The 15683-nt window shown below is 44.9% G+C and overlaps 1 protein-coding gene across 1 annotated transcript in view; it reads left to right on the top strand.

Annotated features, from left to right (window-relative positions):
• The window catches only part of LOC139566172 (excitatory amino acid transporter 5-like), a 72414-nt gene extending 58000 nt beyond the window's left edge, over positions 1 to 14414 (top strand). Inside the window, exon 9 of the mRNA XM_071387160.1 lies at positions 13836 to 14414. Coding sequence (XP_071243261.1) covers positions 13836 to 13997 — 162 coding nt within the window. The 3' untranslated portion in view covers positions 13998 to 14414. The remainder of the gene's footprint in view (positions 1 to 13835) is intronic.
• Positions 14415 to 15683: the final 1269 nt, after the last annotated feature.

Raw genomic sequence — 15683 nt, 5'->3', positions numbered from 1 at the left:
ACAATACAACTCTATACTACCTTTACACTGACCCCAGCCCTAACCCCTCTACAATACAACTATATACTACCTTTACACTGACCCCAGCCCTAACCCCTCTACAATACAACTACATACCACCTTTACACTGACCCCAGCCCTAACCACTCTACAATACAACTATATACTACCTTTACACTGACCCCAGCCCTAACCCCTCTACAATACAACTATATACCACCTTTACACTGACCCCAGCCCTAACCCCTCTACAATACAACTATATACTACCTTTACACTGACCCCAGCCCTAACCCCTCTACAATACAACTATATACCACCTTTACACTGACCCCAGCCCTAACCCCTCTACAATACAACTATATACCACCTTTACACTGACCCCAGCACTAACCCCTCTACAATACAACTATATACCACCTTTACACTGACCCCAGCCCTAACCCCTCTACAATACAACTCTATACCACCTTTACACTGACCCCAGCCCTAACCCCTCTACAATACAACTATAAACCACCTTTACACTGACCCCAGCCCTAACCCCTCTACAATACAACTATATACCACCTTTACACTGACCCCAGCCCTAACCCCTCTACAATACAACTATATACCACCTTTAGACTGACCCCAGCCCTAACCCCTCTACAATACAACTATATACCACCTTTACACTGACCCCAGCCCTAACCCCTCTACAATACAACTCTATACTACCTTTACACTGACCCCAGCCCTAACCCCTCTACAATACAACTATATACCACCTTTACACTGACCCCAGCCCTAACCCCTCTACAATACAACTATATACTACCTTTACACTGACCCCAGCCCTAACCCCTCTACAATACAACTATATACCACCTTTACACTGACCCCAGCACTAACCCCTCTACAATACAACTATATACCACCTTTACACTGACCCCAGCCCTAACCCCTCTACAATACAACTCTATACCACCTTTACACTGACCCCAGCCCTAACCCCTCTACAATACAACTATAAACCACCTTTACACTGACCCCAGCCCTAACCCCTCTACAATACAACTATATACCACCTTTACACTGACCCCAGCCCTAACCCCTCTACAATACAACTATATACCACCTTTACACTGACCCCAGCCCTAACCCCTCTACAATACAACTATATACCACCTAAACACTGACCCCAGCCCTAACCCCTCTACAATACAACTCTATACTACCTTTACACTGACCCCAGCCCTAACCCCTCTACAATACAACTATATACTACCTTTACACTGACCCCAGCCTTAACCCCTCTACAATACAACTATATACCACCTTTACACTGACCCCAGCCCTAACCCCTCTACAATACAACTATATACCACCTTTACACTGACCCCAGCCCTAACCCCTCTACAATACAACTACATACCACCTTTACACTGACCCCAGCCCTAACCCCTCTACAATACAACTACATACCACCTTTACACTGACCCCAGCCCTAACCCATCTACAATACAACTACATACCACCTTTACACTGACCCCAGCCCTAACCCCTCTACAATACAACTATATACCACATTTACACTGACCCCAGCCCTAACCCCTCTACAATACAACTCTATACTACCTTTACACTGACCCCAGCCCTAACCCCTCTACAATACAACTATATACTACCTTTACACTGACCCCAGCCCTAACCCCTCTACAATACAACTACATACCACCTTTACACTGACCCCAGCCCTAACCACTCTACAATACAACTATATACTACCTTTACACTGACCCCAGCCCTAACCCCTCTACAATACAACTATATACCACCTTTACACTGACCCCAGCCCTAACCCCTCTACAATACAACTATATACTACCTTTACACTGACCCCAGCCCTAACCCCTCTACAATACAACTATATACCACCTTTACACTGACCCCAGCCCTAACCCCTCTACAATACAACTATATACCACCTTTACACTGACCCCAGCACTAACCCCTCTACAATACAACTATATACCACCTTTACACTGACCCCAGCCCTAACCCCTCTACAATACAACTCTATACCACCTTTACACTGACCCCAGCCCTAACCCCTCTACAATACAACTATAAACCACCTTTACACTGACCCCAGCCCTAACCCCTCTACAATACAACTATATACCACCTTTACACTGACCCCAGCCCTAACCCCTCTACAATACAACTATATACCACCTTTACACTGACCCCAGCCCTAACCCCTCTACAATACAACTATATACCACCTTTACACTGACCCCAGCCCTAACCCCTCTACAATACAACTCTATACTACCTTTACACTGACCCCAGCCCTAACCCCTCTACAATACAACTATATACTACCTTTACACTGACCCCAGCCCTAACCCCTCTACAATACAACTATATACCACCTTTACACTGACCCCAGCCCTAACCCCTCTACAATACAACTATATACTACCTTTACACTGACCCCAGCCCTAACCCCTCTACAATACAACTATATACCACCTTTACACTGACCCCAGCCCTAACCCCTCTACAATACAACTATATACCACCTTTACACTGACCCCAGCACTAACCCCTCTACAATACAACTATATACCACCTTTACACTGACCCCAGCCCTAACCCCTCTACAATACAACTCTATACCACCTTTACACTGACCCCAGCCCTAACCCCTCTACAATACAACTATATACCACCTTTACACTGACCCCAGCCCTAACCCCTCTACAATACAACTATATACCACCTTTACACTGACCCCAGCCCTAACCCCTCTACAATACAACTATATACCACCTAAACACTGACCCCAGCCCTAACCCCTCTACAATACAACTCTATACTACCTTTACACTGACCCCAGCCCTAACCCCTCTACAATACAACTATATACTACCTTTACACTGACCCCAGCCTTAACCCCTCTACAATACAACTATATACCACCTTTACACTGACCCCAGCCCTAACCCCTCTACAATACAACTATATACCACCTTTACACTGACCCCAGCCCTAACCCCTCTACAATACAACTACATACCACCTTTACACTGACCCCAGCCCTAACCCCTCTACAATACAACTACATACCACCTTTACACTGACCCCAGCCCTAACCCATCTACAATACAACTACATACCACCTTTACACTGACCCCAGCCCTAACCCCTCTACAATACAACTATATACCACATTTACACTGACCCCAGCCCTAACCCCTCTACAATACAACTCTATACTACCTTTACACTGACCCCAGCCCTAACCCCTCTACAATACAACTATATACTACCTTTACACTGACCCCAGCCCTAACCCCTCTACAATACAACTACATACCACCTTTACACTGACCCCAGCCCTAACCACTCTACAATACAACTATATACTACCTTTACACTGACCCCAGCCCTAACCCCTCTACAATACAACTATATACCACCTTTACACTGACCCCAGCCCTAACCCCTCTACAATACAACTATATACTACCTTTACACTGACCCCAGCCCTAACCCCTCTACAATACAACTATATACCACCTTTACACTGACCCCAGCCCTAACCCCTCTACAATACAACTATATACCACCTTTACACTGACCCCAGCACTAACCCCTCTACAATACAACTATATACCACCTTTACACTGACCCCAGCCCTAACCCCTCTACAATACAACTCTATACCACCTTTACACTGACCCCAGCCCTAACCCCTCTACAATACAACTATAAACCACCTTTACACTGACCCCAGCCCTAACCCCTCTACAATACAACTATATACCACCTTTACACTGACCCCAGCCCTAACCCCTCTACAATACAACTATATACCACCTTTACACTGACCCCAGCCCTAACCCCTCTACAATACAACTATATACCACCTTTACACTGACCCCAGCCCTAACCCCTCTACAATACAACTCTATACTACCTTTACACTGACCCCAGCCCTAACCCCTCTACAATACAACTATATACTACCTTTACACTGACCCCAGCCCTAACCCCTCTACAATACAACTATATACCACCTTTACACTGACCCCAGCCCTAACCCCTCTACAATACAACTATATACTACCTTTACACTGACCCCAGCCCTAACCCCTCTACAATACAACTATATACCACCTTTACACTGACCCCAGCCCTAACCCCTCTACAATACAACTATATACCACCTTTACACTGACCCCAGCACTAACCCCTCTACAATACAACTATATACCACCTTTACACTGACCCCAGCCCTAACCCCTCTACAATACAACTCTATACCACCTTTACACTGACCCCAGCCCTAACCCCTCTACAATACAACTATAAACCACCTTTACACTGACCCCAGCCCTAACCCCTCTACAATACAACTATATACCACCTTTACACTGACCCCAGCACTAACCCCTCTACAATACAACTACATACCACCTTTACACTGACCCCAGCCCTAACCCCTCTACAATACAACTACATACCACCTTTACACTGACCCCAGCCCTAACCCCTCTACAATACAACTCTATACCACCTTTACACTGACCCCAGCCCTAACCCCTCTACAATACAACTACATACCACCTTTACACTGACCCCAGCCCTAACCCCTCTACAATACAACTACATACCACCTTTACACTGACCCCAGCCCTAACCCCTCTACAATACAACTACATACCACCTTTACACTGACCCCAGCACTAACCCATCTACAATACAACTACATACCACCTTTACACTGACCCCAGCCCTCACCCCTCTACAATACAACTACATACCACCTTTACACTGACCCCAGCCCTAACCCCTCTACAATACAACTACATACCACCTTTACACTGACCCCAGCACTAACCCATCTACAATACAACTACATACCACCTTTACACTGACCCCAGCCCTAACCCCTCTACAATACAACTACATACCACCTTTACACTGACCCCAGCCCTAACCCCTCTACAATACAACTATATACCACCTTTACACTGACCCCAGCCCTAACCCATCTACAATACAACTATATACCACCTTTACACTGACCCCAGCCCTAACCTCTCTACAATACAACTATATACCACCTTTACACTGACCCCAGCACTAACCCATCTACAATACAACTATATACCACCTTTACACTGACCCCAGCCCTAACCCCTCTACAATACAACTATATACCACCTTTACACTGACCCCAGCCCTAACCCCTCTACAATACAACTCTATACTACCTTTACACTGACCCCAGCCCTAACCCCTCTACAATACAACTATATACTACCTTTACACTGACCCCAGCCCTAACCCCTCTACAATACAACTATATACCACCTTTACACTGACCCCAGCCCTAACCCATCTACAATACAACTATATACTACCTTTACACTGACCCCAGCCCTAACCCCTCTACAATACAACTATATACCACCTTTACACTGACCCCAGCACTAACCCCTCTACAATACAACTCTATACTACCTTTACACTGACCCCAGCCCTAACTCCTCTACAATACAACTATATACCACCTTTACACTGACCCCAGCCCTAACCCCTCTACAATACAACTCTATACTACCTTTACACGGACCCCAGCCCTAACCCCTCTACAATACAACTATATACTACCTTTACACTGACCCCAGCCCTAACCCCTCTACAATACAACTATATACCACCTTTACACTGACCCCAGCACTAACCCATCTACAATACAACTACATACCACCTTTACACTGACCCCAGCCCTAACCCCTCTACAATACAACTACATACCACCTTTACACTGACCCCAGCCCTAACCCCTCTACAATACAACTATATACCACCTTTACACTGACCCCAGCCCTAACCCATCTACAATACAACTATATACCACCTTTACACTGACCCCAGCCCTAACCTCTCTACAATACAACTATATACCACCTTTACACTGACCCCAGCACTAACCCATCTACAATACAACTATATACCACCTTTACACTGACCCCAGCCCTAACCCCTCTACAATACAACTCTATACCACCTTTACACTGACCCCAGCCCTAACCCCTCTACAATACAACTATAAACCACCTTTACACTGACCCCAGCCCTAACCCCTCTACAATACAACTATATACCACCTTTACACTGACCCCAGCACTAACCCCTCTACAATACAACTACATACCACCTTTACACTGACCCCAGCCCTAACCCCTCTACAATACAACTACATACCACCTTTACACTGACCCCAGCCCTAACCCCTCTACAATACAACTCTATACCACCTTTACACTGACCCCAGCCCTAACCCCTCTACAATACAACTACATACCACCTTTACACTGACCCCAGCCCTAACCCCTCTACAATACAACTACATACCACCTTTACACTGACCCCAGCCCTAACCCCTCTACAATACAACTACATACCACCTTTACACTGACCCCAGCCCTAACCCCTCTACAATACAACTATATACCACCTTTACACTGACCCCAGCCCTAACCCATCTACAATACAACTATATACCACCTTTACACTGACCCCAGCCCTAACCTCTCTACAATACAACTATATACCCCCTTTACACTGACCCCAGCACTAACCCATCTACAATACAACTATATACCACCTTTACACTGACCCCAGCCCTAACCCCTCTACAATACAACTCTATACTACCTTTACACTGACCCCAGCCCTAACCCCTCTACAATACAACTATATACTACCTTTACACTGACCCCAGCCCTAACCACTCTACAATACAACTCTATACCACCTTTACACTGACCCCAGCCCTAACCCATCTACAATACAACTACATACCACCTTTACACTGACCCCAGCCCTAACCCCTCTACAATACAACTATATACCACATTTACACTGACCCCAGCCCTAACCCCTCTACAATACAACTATATACTACCTTTACACTGACCCCAGCCCTAACCCCTCTACAATACAACTATATACTACCTTTACACTGACCCCAGCCCTAACCCCTCTACAATACAACTACATACCACCTTTACACTGACCCCAGCCCTAACCACTCTACAATACAACTCTATACCACCTTTACACTGACCCCAGCCCTAACCCATCTACAATACAACTACATACCACCTTTACACTGACCCCAGCCCTAACCCCTCTACAATACAACTACATACCACCTTTACACTGACCCCAGCCCTAACCCCTCTACAATACAACTACATACCACCTTTACACTGACCCCAGCCCTAACCCCTCTACAATACAACTATATACCACATTTACACTGACCCCAGCCCTAACCCCTCTACAATACAACTCTATACTACCTTTACACTGACCCCAGCCCTAACCCCTCTACAATACAACTATATACTACCTTTACACTGACCGCAGCCCTAACCCCTCTACAATACAACTACATACCACCTTTACACTGACCCCAGCCCTAACCACTCTACAATACAACTATATACTACCTTTACACTGTCCCCAGCCCTAACCCCTCTACAATACAACTATATACCACCTTTACACTGACCCCAGCCCTAACCCCTCTACAATACAACTACAGTGGGGAGAACAAGTATTTGATACACTGCCGATTTTGCAGGTTTTCCTACTTACAAAGCATGTAGAGGTCTGTAATTTTTATCATAGGTACACTTCAACTGTGAGAGACGGAATCTAAAACAAAAATCCAGAAAATCACATTGTATGATTTTTAAGTAATTCATTTGCATTTTATTGCATGACATAAGTATTTGATCACCTACCAACCAGTAAGAATTCCGGCTCTCACAGACCTGTTAGTTTTTCTTTAAGAAGCCCTCCTGTTCTCCACTCATTACCTGTATTAACTGCACCTGTTTGAACTCGTTACCTGTATAAAAGACACCTGTCCACACACTCAATCAAACAGACTCCAACCTCTCCACAATGGCCAAGACCAGAGAGCTGTGTAAGGACATCAAGGATAAAATTGTAGACCTGCACAAGGCTGGGATGGGCTACAGGACAATAGGCAAGCAGCTTGGTGAGAAGGCAACAACTGTTGGCGCAATTATTAGAAAATAGAAGAAAATAGAAGAAGTTCAAGATGATGGTCAATCACCCTCGGTCTGGGGCTCCATGCAAGATCTCACCTCGTGGGGCATCAATGATCATGAGGAAGGTGAGGGATCAGCCCAGAACTACACGGCAGGACCTGGTCAATGACCTGAAGAGAGCTGGGACCACAGTCTCAAAGAAAACCATTAGTAACACACTACGCCGTCATGGATTAAAATCCTGCAGCGCACACAAGGTCCCCCTGCTCAAGCAGGCGCATGTCCAGGCCCGTCTGAAGTTTGCCAATGACCATCTGGATGATCCAGAGGAGGAATGGGAGAAGGTCATGTGGTCTGATGATTCAAAAATAGAGCTTTTTGGTCTAAACTCCACTCGCCGTGTTTGGAGGAAGAAGAAGGATGAGTACAACCCCAAGAACACCATCCCAACCGTGAAGCATGGAGGTGGAAACATCATTCTTTGGGGATGCTTTTCTGCAAAGGGGACAGGACGACTGCACCGTATTGAGGGGAGGATGGATGGGGCCATGTATTGCGAGATCTTAGCCAACAACCTCCTTCCCTCAGTAAGAGCATTGATGATGGGTCGTGGCTGGGTCTTCCAGCATGACAACGACCCGAAACACACAGCCAGGGCAACTAAGGAGTGGCTCCGTAAGAAGTATCTCAAGGTCCTGGAGTGGCCTAGCCAGTCTCCAGACCTGAACCCAATAAAAAATCTTTGGAGGGAGCTGAAAGTCCGTATTGCCCAGCGACAGCCCCGAAACCTGAAGGATCTGGAGAAGGTCTGTATGGAGGAGTGGGCCAAAATCCCTGCTGCAGTGTGTGCAAACCTGGTCAAGAACTACAGGAAACGTATGATCTCTGTAATTGCAAACAAAGGATTCAGTACCAAATATTAAGTTCTGCTTTTCTGATGTATCAAATACTTATGTCTTGCAATAAAATGCTAATTAATTACTTAAAAATCATACAATGTGATTTTCGGGATTTTTGTTTTAGATTCCGTCTCTCACAGTTGAAGTGTACCTATGATAAAAATTACAGACCTCTACATGCTTTGTAAGTGGGAAAACCTGCAAAATCGGCAGTGTATCAAATACTTGTTCTCCCCACTGTATATACTACCTTTACACTGACCCCAGCCCTAACCCCTCTACAATACAACTATATACCACCTTTACACTGACCCCAGCCCTAACCCCTCTACAATACAACTATATACCACCTTTACACTGACCCCAGCACTAACCCCTCTACAATACAACTATATACCACCTTTACACTGACCCCAGCCCTAACCCCTCTACAATACAACTCTATACCACCTTTACACTGACCCCAGCCCTAACCCCTCTACAATACAACTATAAACCACCTTTACACTGACCCCAGCCCTAACCCCTCTACAATACAACTATATACCACCTTTACACTGACCCCAGCACTAACCCCTCTACAATACAACTACATACCACCTTTACACTGACCCCAGCCCTAACCCCTCTACAATACAACTACATACCACCTTTACACTGACCCCAGCCCTAACCCCTCTACAATACAACTCTATACCACCTTTACACTGACCCCAGCCCTAACCCCTCTACAATACAACTACATACCACCTTTACACTGACCCCAGCCCTAACCCCTCTACAATACAACTACATACCACCTTTACACTGACCCCAGCCCTAACCCCTCTACAATACAACTATATACCACCTTTACACTGACCCCAGCCCTAACCCATCTACAATACAACTATATACCACCTTTACACTGACCCCAGCTCTAACCTCTCTACAATACAACTATATACCACCTTTACACTGACCCCAGCACTAACCCATCTACAATACAACTATATACCACCTTTACACTGACCCCAGCCCTAACCCCTCTACAATACAACTCTATACTACCTTTACACTGACCCCAGCCCTAACCCCTCTACAATACAACTATATACTACCTTTACACTGACCCCAGCCCTAACCCCTCTACAATACAACTACATACCACCTTTACACTGACCCCAGCCCTAACCACTCTACAATACAACTCTATACCACCTTTACACTGACCCCAGCCCTAACCCATCTACAATACAACTACATACCACCTTTACACTGACCCCAGCCCTAACCCCTCTACAATACAACTACAGTGGGGAGAACAAGTATTTGATACACTGCCGATTTTGCAGGTTTTCCTACTTACAAAGCATGTAGAGGTCTGTAATTTTTATCATAGGTACACTTCAACTATGAGAGACGGAATCTAAAACAAAAATCCAGAAAATCACATTGTATGATTTTTAAGTAATTATTTTGCATTTTATTGCATGACATAAGTATTTGATACATCAGAAAAGCAGAACTTAATATTTGGTACAGAAACCTTTGTTTGCAATTACAGAGATCATACGTTTCCTGTAGTTCTTGACTAGGTTTGCACACACTGCAGCAGGGATTTTGGCCCACTCCTCCCTACAGATCTTCTCCAGATCCTTCAGGTTTCGGGGCTGTCGCTGGGCAATACGGAGTTTCAGCTCCCTCCAAAGATTTTCTATTGGGTTCAGGTCTGGAGACTGGCTAGGCCACTCCAGGACCTTGAGATGCTTCTTACGGAGCCACTCCTTAGTTGCCATGGCTGTGTGCTTTGTGTCGTTGTCATGCTGGAAGACCCAGCCACGACCCATCTTCAATGCTCTTACTGAGGGAAGGAGGTTGTTGGCCAAGATCTCGCGATACATGGCCCCATCAATCCTCCCCTCAATACGGTGCAGTCGTCCTGTCCCCTTTGCAGAAAAGCATCCCCAAAGAATGATGTTTCCACCTCCATGCTTCACGGTTGGGATGGTGTTCTTGGGGTTGTACTCATACTTCTTCTTCCTCCAAACACGGCGAGTGGAGTTAGACCAAAAAGCTCTATTTTTGTCTCATCAGACCACATGACCTTCTCCCATTCCTCCTCTGGATCATCCAGATGGTCATTGGCAAACTTCAGACAGGCCTGGACATGCACTGGCTTAAGCAGGGGGACCTTGCGTGCGCTGCAGGATTTTAATCCATGACGGCGTAGTGTGTTACTAATGGTTTTCTTTGAGACTGTGGTCCCAGCTCTCTTCAGGTCATTGACCAGGTCCTGCCGTGTAGTTCTGGGCTGATCCCTCACCTTCCTCATGATCATTGATGCCCCACGAGGTGAAATCTTGCATGGAGCCCCAGACCGAGGGTGATTGACCGTCATCTTGAACTTCTTCCATTTTCTAATAATTGCGCCAACAGTTGTTTCCTTCTCACCAAGCTGCTTGCCTATTGTCCTGTAGCCCATCCCAGCCTTGTGCAGGTCTACAATTTTATCCCTGATGTCCTTACACAGCTCTCTGGTCTTGGCCATTGTGGAGAGGTTGGAATCTGTTTGATTGAGTGTGTGGACAGGTGTCTTTTATACAGGTAACGAGTTCAAACAGGTGCAGTTAATACAGGTAATGAGTGGAGAACAGGAGGGCTTCTTAAAGAAAAACTAACAGGTCTGTGAGAGCCGGAATTCTTACTGGTTGGTAGGTGATCAAATACTTATGTCATGCAATAAAATGCAAATTAATTATTTAAAAATCATACAATGTGATTTTCTGGATTTTTGTTTTAGATTCCGTCTCTCACAGTTGAAGTGTACCTATGATAAAAATTACAGACCTCTACATGCTTTGTAAGTAGGAAAACCTGCAAAATCGGCAGTGTATCAAATACTTGTTCTCCCCACTGTATATACCACATTTACACTGACCCCAGCCCTAACCCCTCTACAATACAACTATATACCACCTTTACACTGACCCCAGCCCTAACCCCTCTACAATACAACTCTATACTACCTTTACACTGACCCCAGCCCTATCCCCTCTACAATACAACTATATACTACCTTTACACTGACCCCAGCCCTAACCCCTCTACAATACAACTACATACCACCTTTACACTGACCCCAGCCCTAACCACTCTACAATACAACTCTATACCACCTTTACACTGACCCCAGCCCTAACCCATCTACAATACAACTACATACCACCTTTACACTGACCCCAGCCCTAACCCCTCTACAATACAACTATATACCACATTTACACTGACCCCAGCCCTAACCCCTCTACAATACAACTATATACCACCTTTACACTGACCCCAGCACTAACCCCTCTACAATACAACTATATACCACCTTTACACTGACCCCAGCCCTAACCCCTATACAATACAACTCTATACCACCTTTACACTGACCCCAGCCCTAACCCCTCTACAATACAACTATATACCACCTTTACACTGACCCCAGCACTAACCCCTCTACAATACAACTATATACCACCTTTACACTGACCCCAGCCCTAACCCCTCTACAATACAACTATATACCACCTTTACACTGACCCCAGCCCTAACCCCTCTACAATACAACTACATACCACCTTTACACTGACCCCAGCCCTAACCACTCTACAATACAACTCTATACCACCTTTACACTGACCCCAACCCTAACCCATCTACAATACAACTACATACCACCTTTACACTGACCCCAGCCCTAACCCCTCTACAATACAACTATATACTACCTTTACACTGACCCCAGCCCTAACCCCTCTACAATACAACTATATACTACCTTTACACTGACCCCAGCCCTAACCCCTCTACAATACAACTACATACCACCTTTACACTGACCCCAGCCCTAACCACTCTACAATACAACTCTATACCACCTTTACACTGACCCCAGCCCTAACCCATCTACAATACAACTACATACCACCTTTACACTGACCCCAGCCCTAACCCCTCTACAATACAACTATATACCACATTTACACTGACCCCAGCCCTAACCCCTCTACAATACAACTATATACCACCTTTACACTGACCCCAGCACTAACCCCTCTACAATACAACTATATACCACCTTTACACTGACCCCAGCCCTAACCCCTATACAATACAACTCTATACCACCTTTACACTGACCCCAGCCCTAACCCCTCTACAATACAACTACATACCACCTTTACACTGACCCCAGCCCTAACCCCTCTACAATACAACTATATACCACCTTTACACTGACCCCAGCCCTAACCCCTCTACAATACAACTCTATACCACCTTTACACTGACCCCAGCCCTAACCCCTCTACAATACAACTATATACCACCTTTACACTGACCCCAGCCCTAACCCCTATACAATACAACTCTATACTACCTTTACACTGACCCCAGCCCTAACCCCTCTACAATACAACTACATACCACCTTTACACTGACCCCAGCCCTAACCCCTCTACAATACAACTATATACCACCTTTACACTGATCCCAGCCCTAACCCCTCTACAATACAACTACATACCACCTTTACACTGACCCCAGCCCTAACCCCTCTACAATACAACTATATACCACCTTTACACTGATCCCAGCCCTAACCCCTCTACAATACAACTCTATACCACCTTTACACTGACCCCAGCCCTAACCGCTCTACAATACAACTATATACCACTTTTACACTGACCCCAGCCCTAACTCCTCTACAATACAACTCTATAATACTAGGTTTTAGTGTGTTTTAATCTGCTCTTTGACTAACTGTGTTCTCTCTCTCTCTCTGTGTGTGTGTGTGTGTGTGTGTTTTGTGCAGAGGGACACGGTGATCTCCTTCGGTGGCCAGAGTGTCCAGAGTTGTGCACTGTCCGAGGCTCCTCTCATGGACTATGGCCATCGCTGTGACTATGTCTACGAGGTGGAAGGTGACTGTGTCACAGAGAGATCTGGCCCCACTTACAACCTGTGTCAGGTTTAGGAGAAACCTGTTCCCTGTTACAACCTGTGACCTGTGTTACAAAGAAACCGGTCCCCGGCTGCAACCCGTATCACAGAGAAACCAGTCCCCTTCTACATGCTGTCACAAACAAACCCGTCCCCTGCTACAAACTGTTTGGTCTGAGACACTTTCACTGGACAGACAGCAGGGGGCACTGCCCGCCTTCAACACAGAGAACTTTCTATTTACATGAATATACATAGAGTTGTCCTGATATCAATGGCTTTGGACTGGGGAATTACAATGGGACTGGGAAACAACCCTGCACTGAAACAGAGTTTGCACTTTTCTGATGTGCATTTATCAGGAGTTGACTGTGATGTCTTCATCATTCTCTCTGATGGATCAGTTGGTTGATGTGCTCACACCACTAATTGTTGTATGGTTGATTCCTGCACATGCAGTAAGTCGCTTTGGTTAGTGTCTGGTAAATGTTCAACTTTTTGCTGTCTGATGATCACACCTGTGCCATGATGAGGAAGCAGGTTTTCCTCATCGTTTTGTGACTGGCTATCTAGGCTACTGTAACCTACCAGTGACAGGGACTTATACAGTAGGTCCACTAGGGTGCATGTTATGTCCGAGTCAGTTTTCCTTCTTTAGCTCAATGCAGATTCCACTCAGGACACCATTTTGGTGCCACAATGTACTGCAGCACAGCGCACTTTTAAGGCAACCAGGTGGCATTATGGACACTATTTTGGTTCAATGTACTGGTGACTGTAAAGACAGATGACAAGCACTTTCACAGAGTTTTTTGAAACCTTGTTTGGTATCAGAATGGTTATGGATACTTGCATGAAGATACAATATTTAGGGCAGGAGTATTCAACTCTTACCCTGTGAGGTCTGGAGCCAGCTGGTTTTCTGTTCTACCTGATCATTAATTACACCCATCTGGTGTGCCAGGTCTAAATCAGGCCCTGATTAGAGGGGAACAATGAAAACATGCAGTGGAACCGACTTCGAGGTCCAGAGTTGAGTTTGAGGGTTCTAGAGATATAACAGAAGTTTAACAAAAATGTGAGTGACTATTGATTATTTAGTCATAGTTTATTTAATTTTAAAAAATATGGTTTAAACTTAAAATGTTGCATTTGCACATTTTTCATTTTTTATTTTGCAGTCAGGTTTTGGAGTTGCCTTAAAATGTTCTCAATAACCAGTCACCGTTGCTGAGAATGTTGCAACCATGAAAGTGCTGAAATTGACATAACTTTATACTGAAATTGTGTTTAAATATAGTCAGTGACTAGGGGTAAAACCTCTCATCGTTACCTGTCAACCTAATTATAACAAACACAGAATGGTTAACTGATATTGCAATGTCTTATTGGTAGATTTACAGTAGATTTCACTGTAATGTACATCTTTGACCACCTAGGATCTGGAAGAAACTTCTCAAAATGTTTTTATGTACAAATGAAAATGACTGCAAGATACTTGTCCTGTACATTGTTATTTTCTAATCAAATTTGAAATGTAATGATTTGAGCATAACTTTTCCCCCACCTCACAGTACACACAATAAGCCAAAAGGACGATCCTGCTGAGCTTTATAAAGCTTACAGATATTTTATTCAAAGTAATTGTGTGTTAGACTGGTTCTGAACAGGCCTTCATTCAAAACCAAACAGGAAATCAAAATGAATCCATTAAAAAAGT

The sequence above is a fragment of the Salvelinus alpinus genome, chromosome 38, assembly GCF_045679555.1.
Source record: "Salvelinus alpinus chromosome 38, SLU_Salpinus.1, whole genome shotgun sequence".
In the NCBI taxonomy this organism is placed as follows: Eukaryota; Metazoa; Chordata; class Actinopteri; order Salmoniformes; family Salmonidae; genus Salvelinus; species Salvelinus alpinus.
The sequence above is the reverse complement of the archived record's forward strand: the minus strand, read 5'-3'. Positions and strand labels throughout refer to the sequence as shown.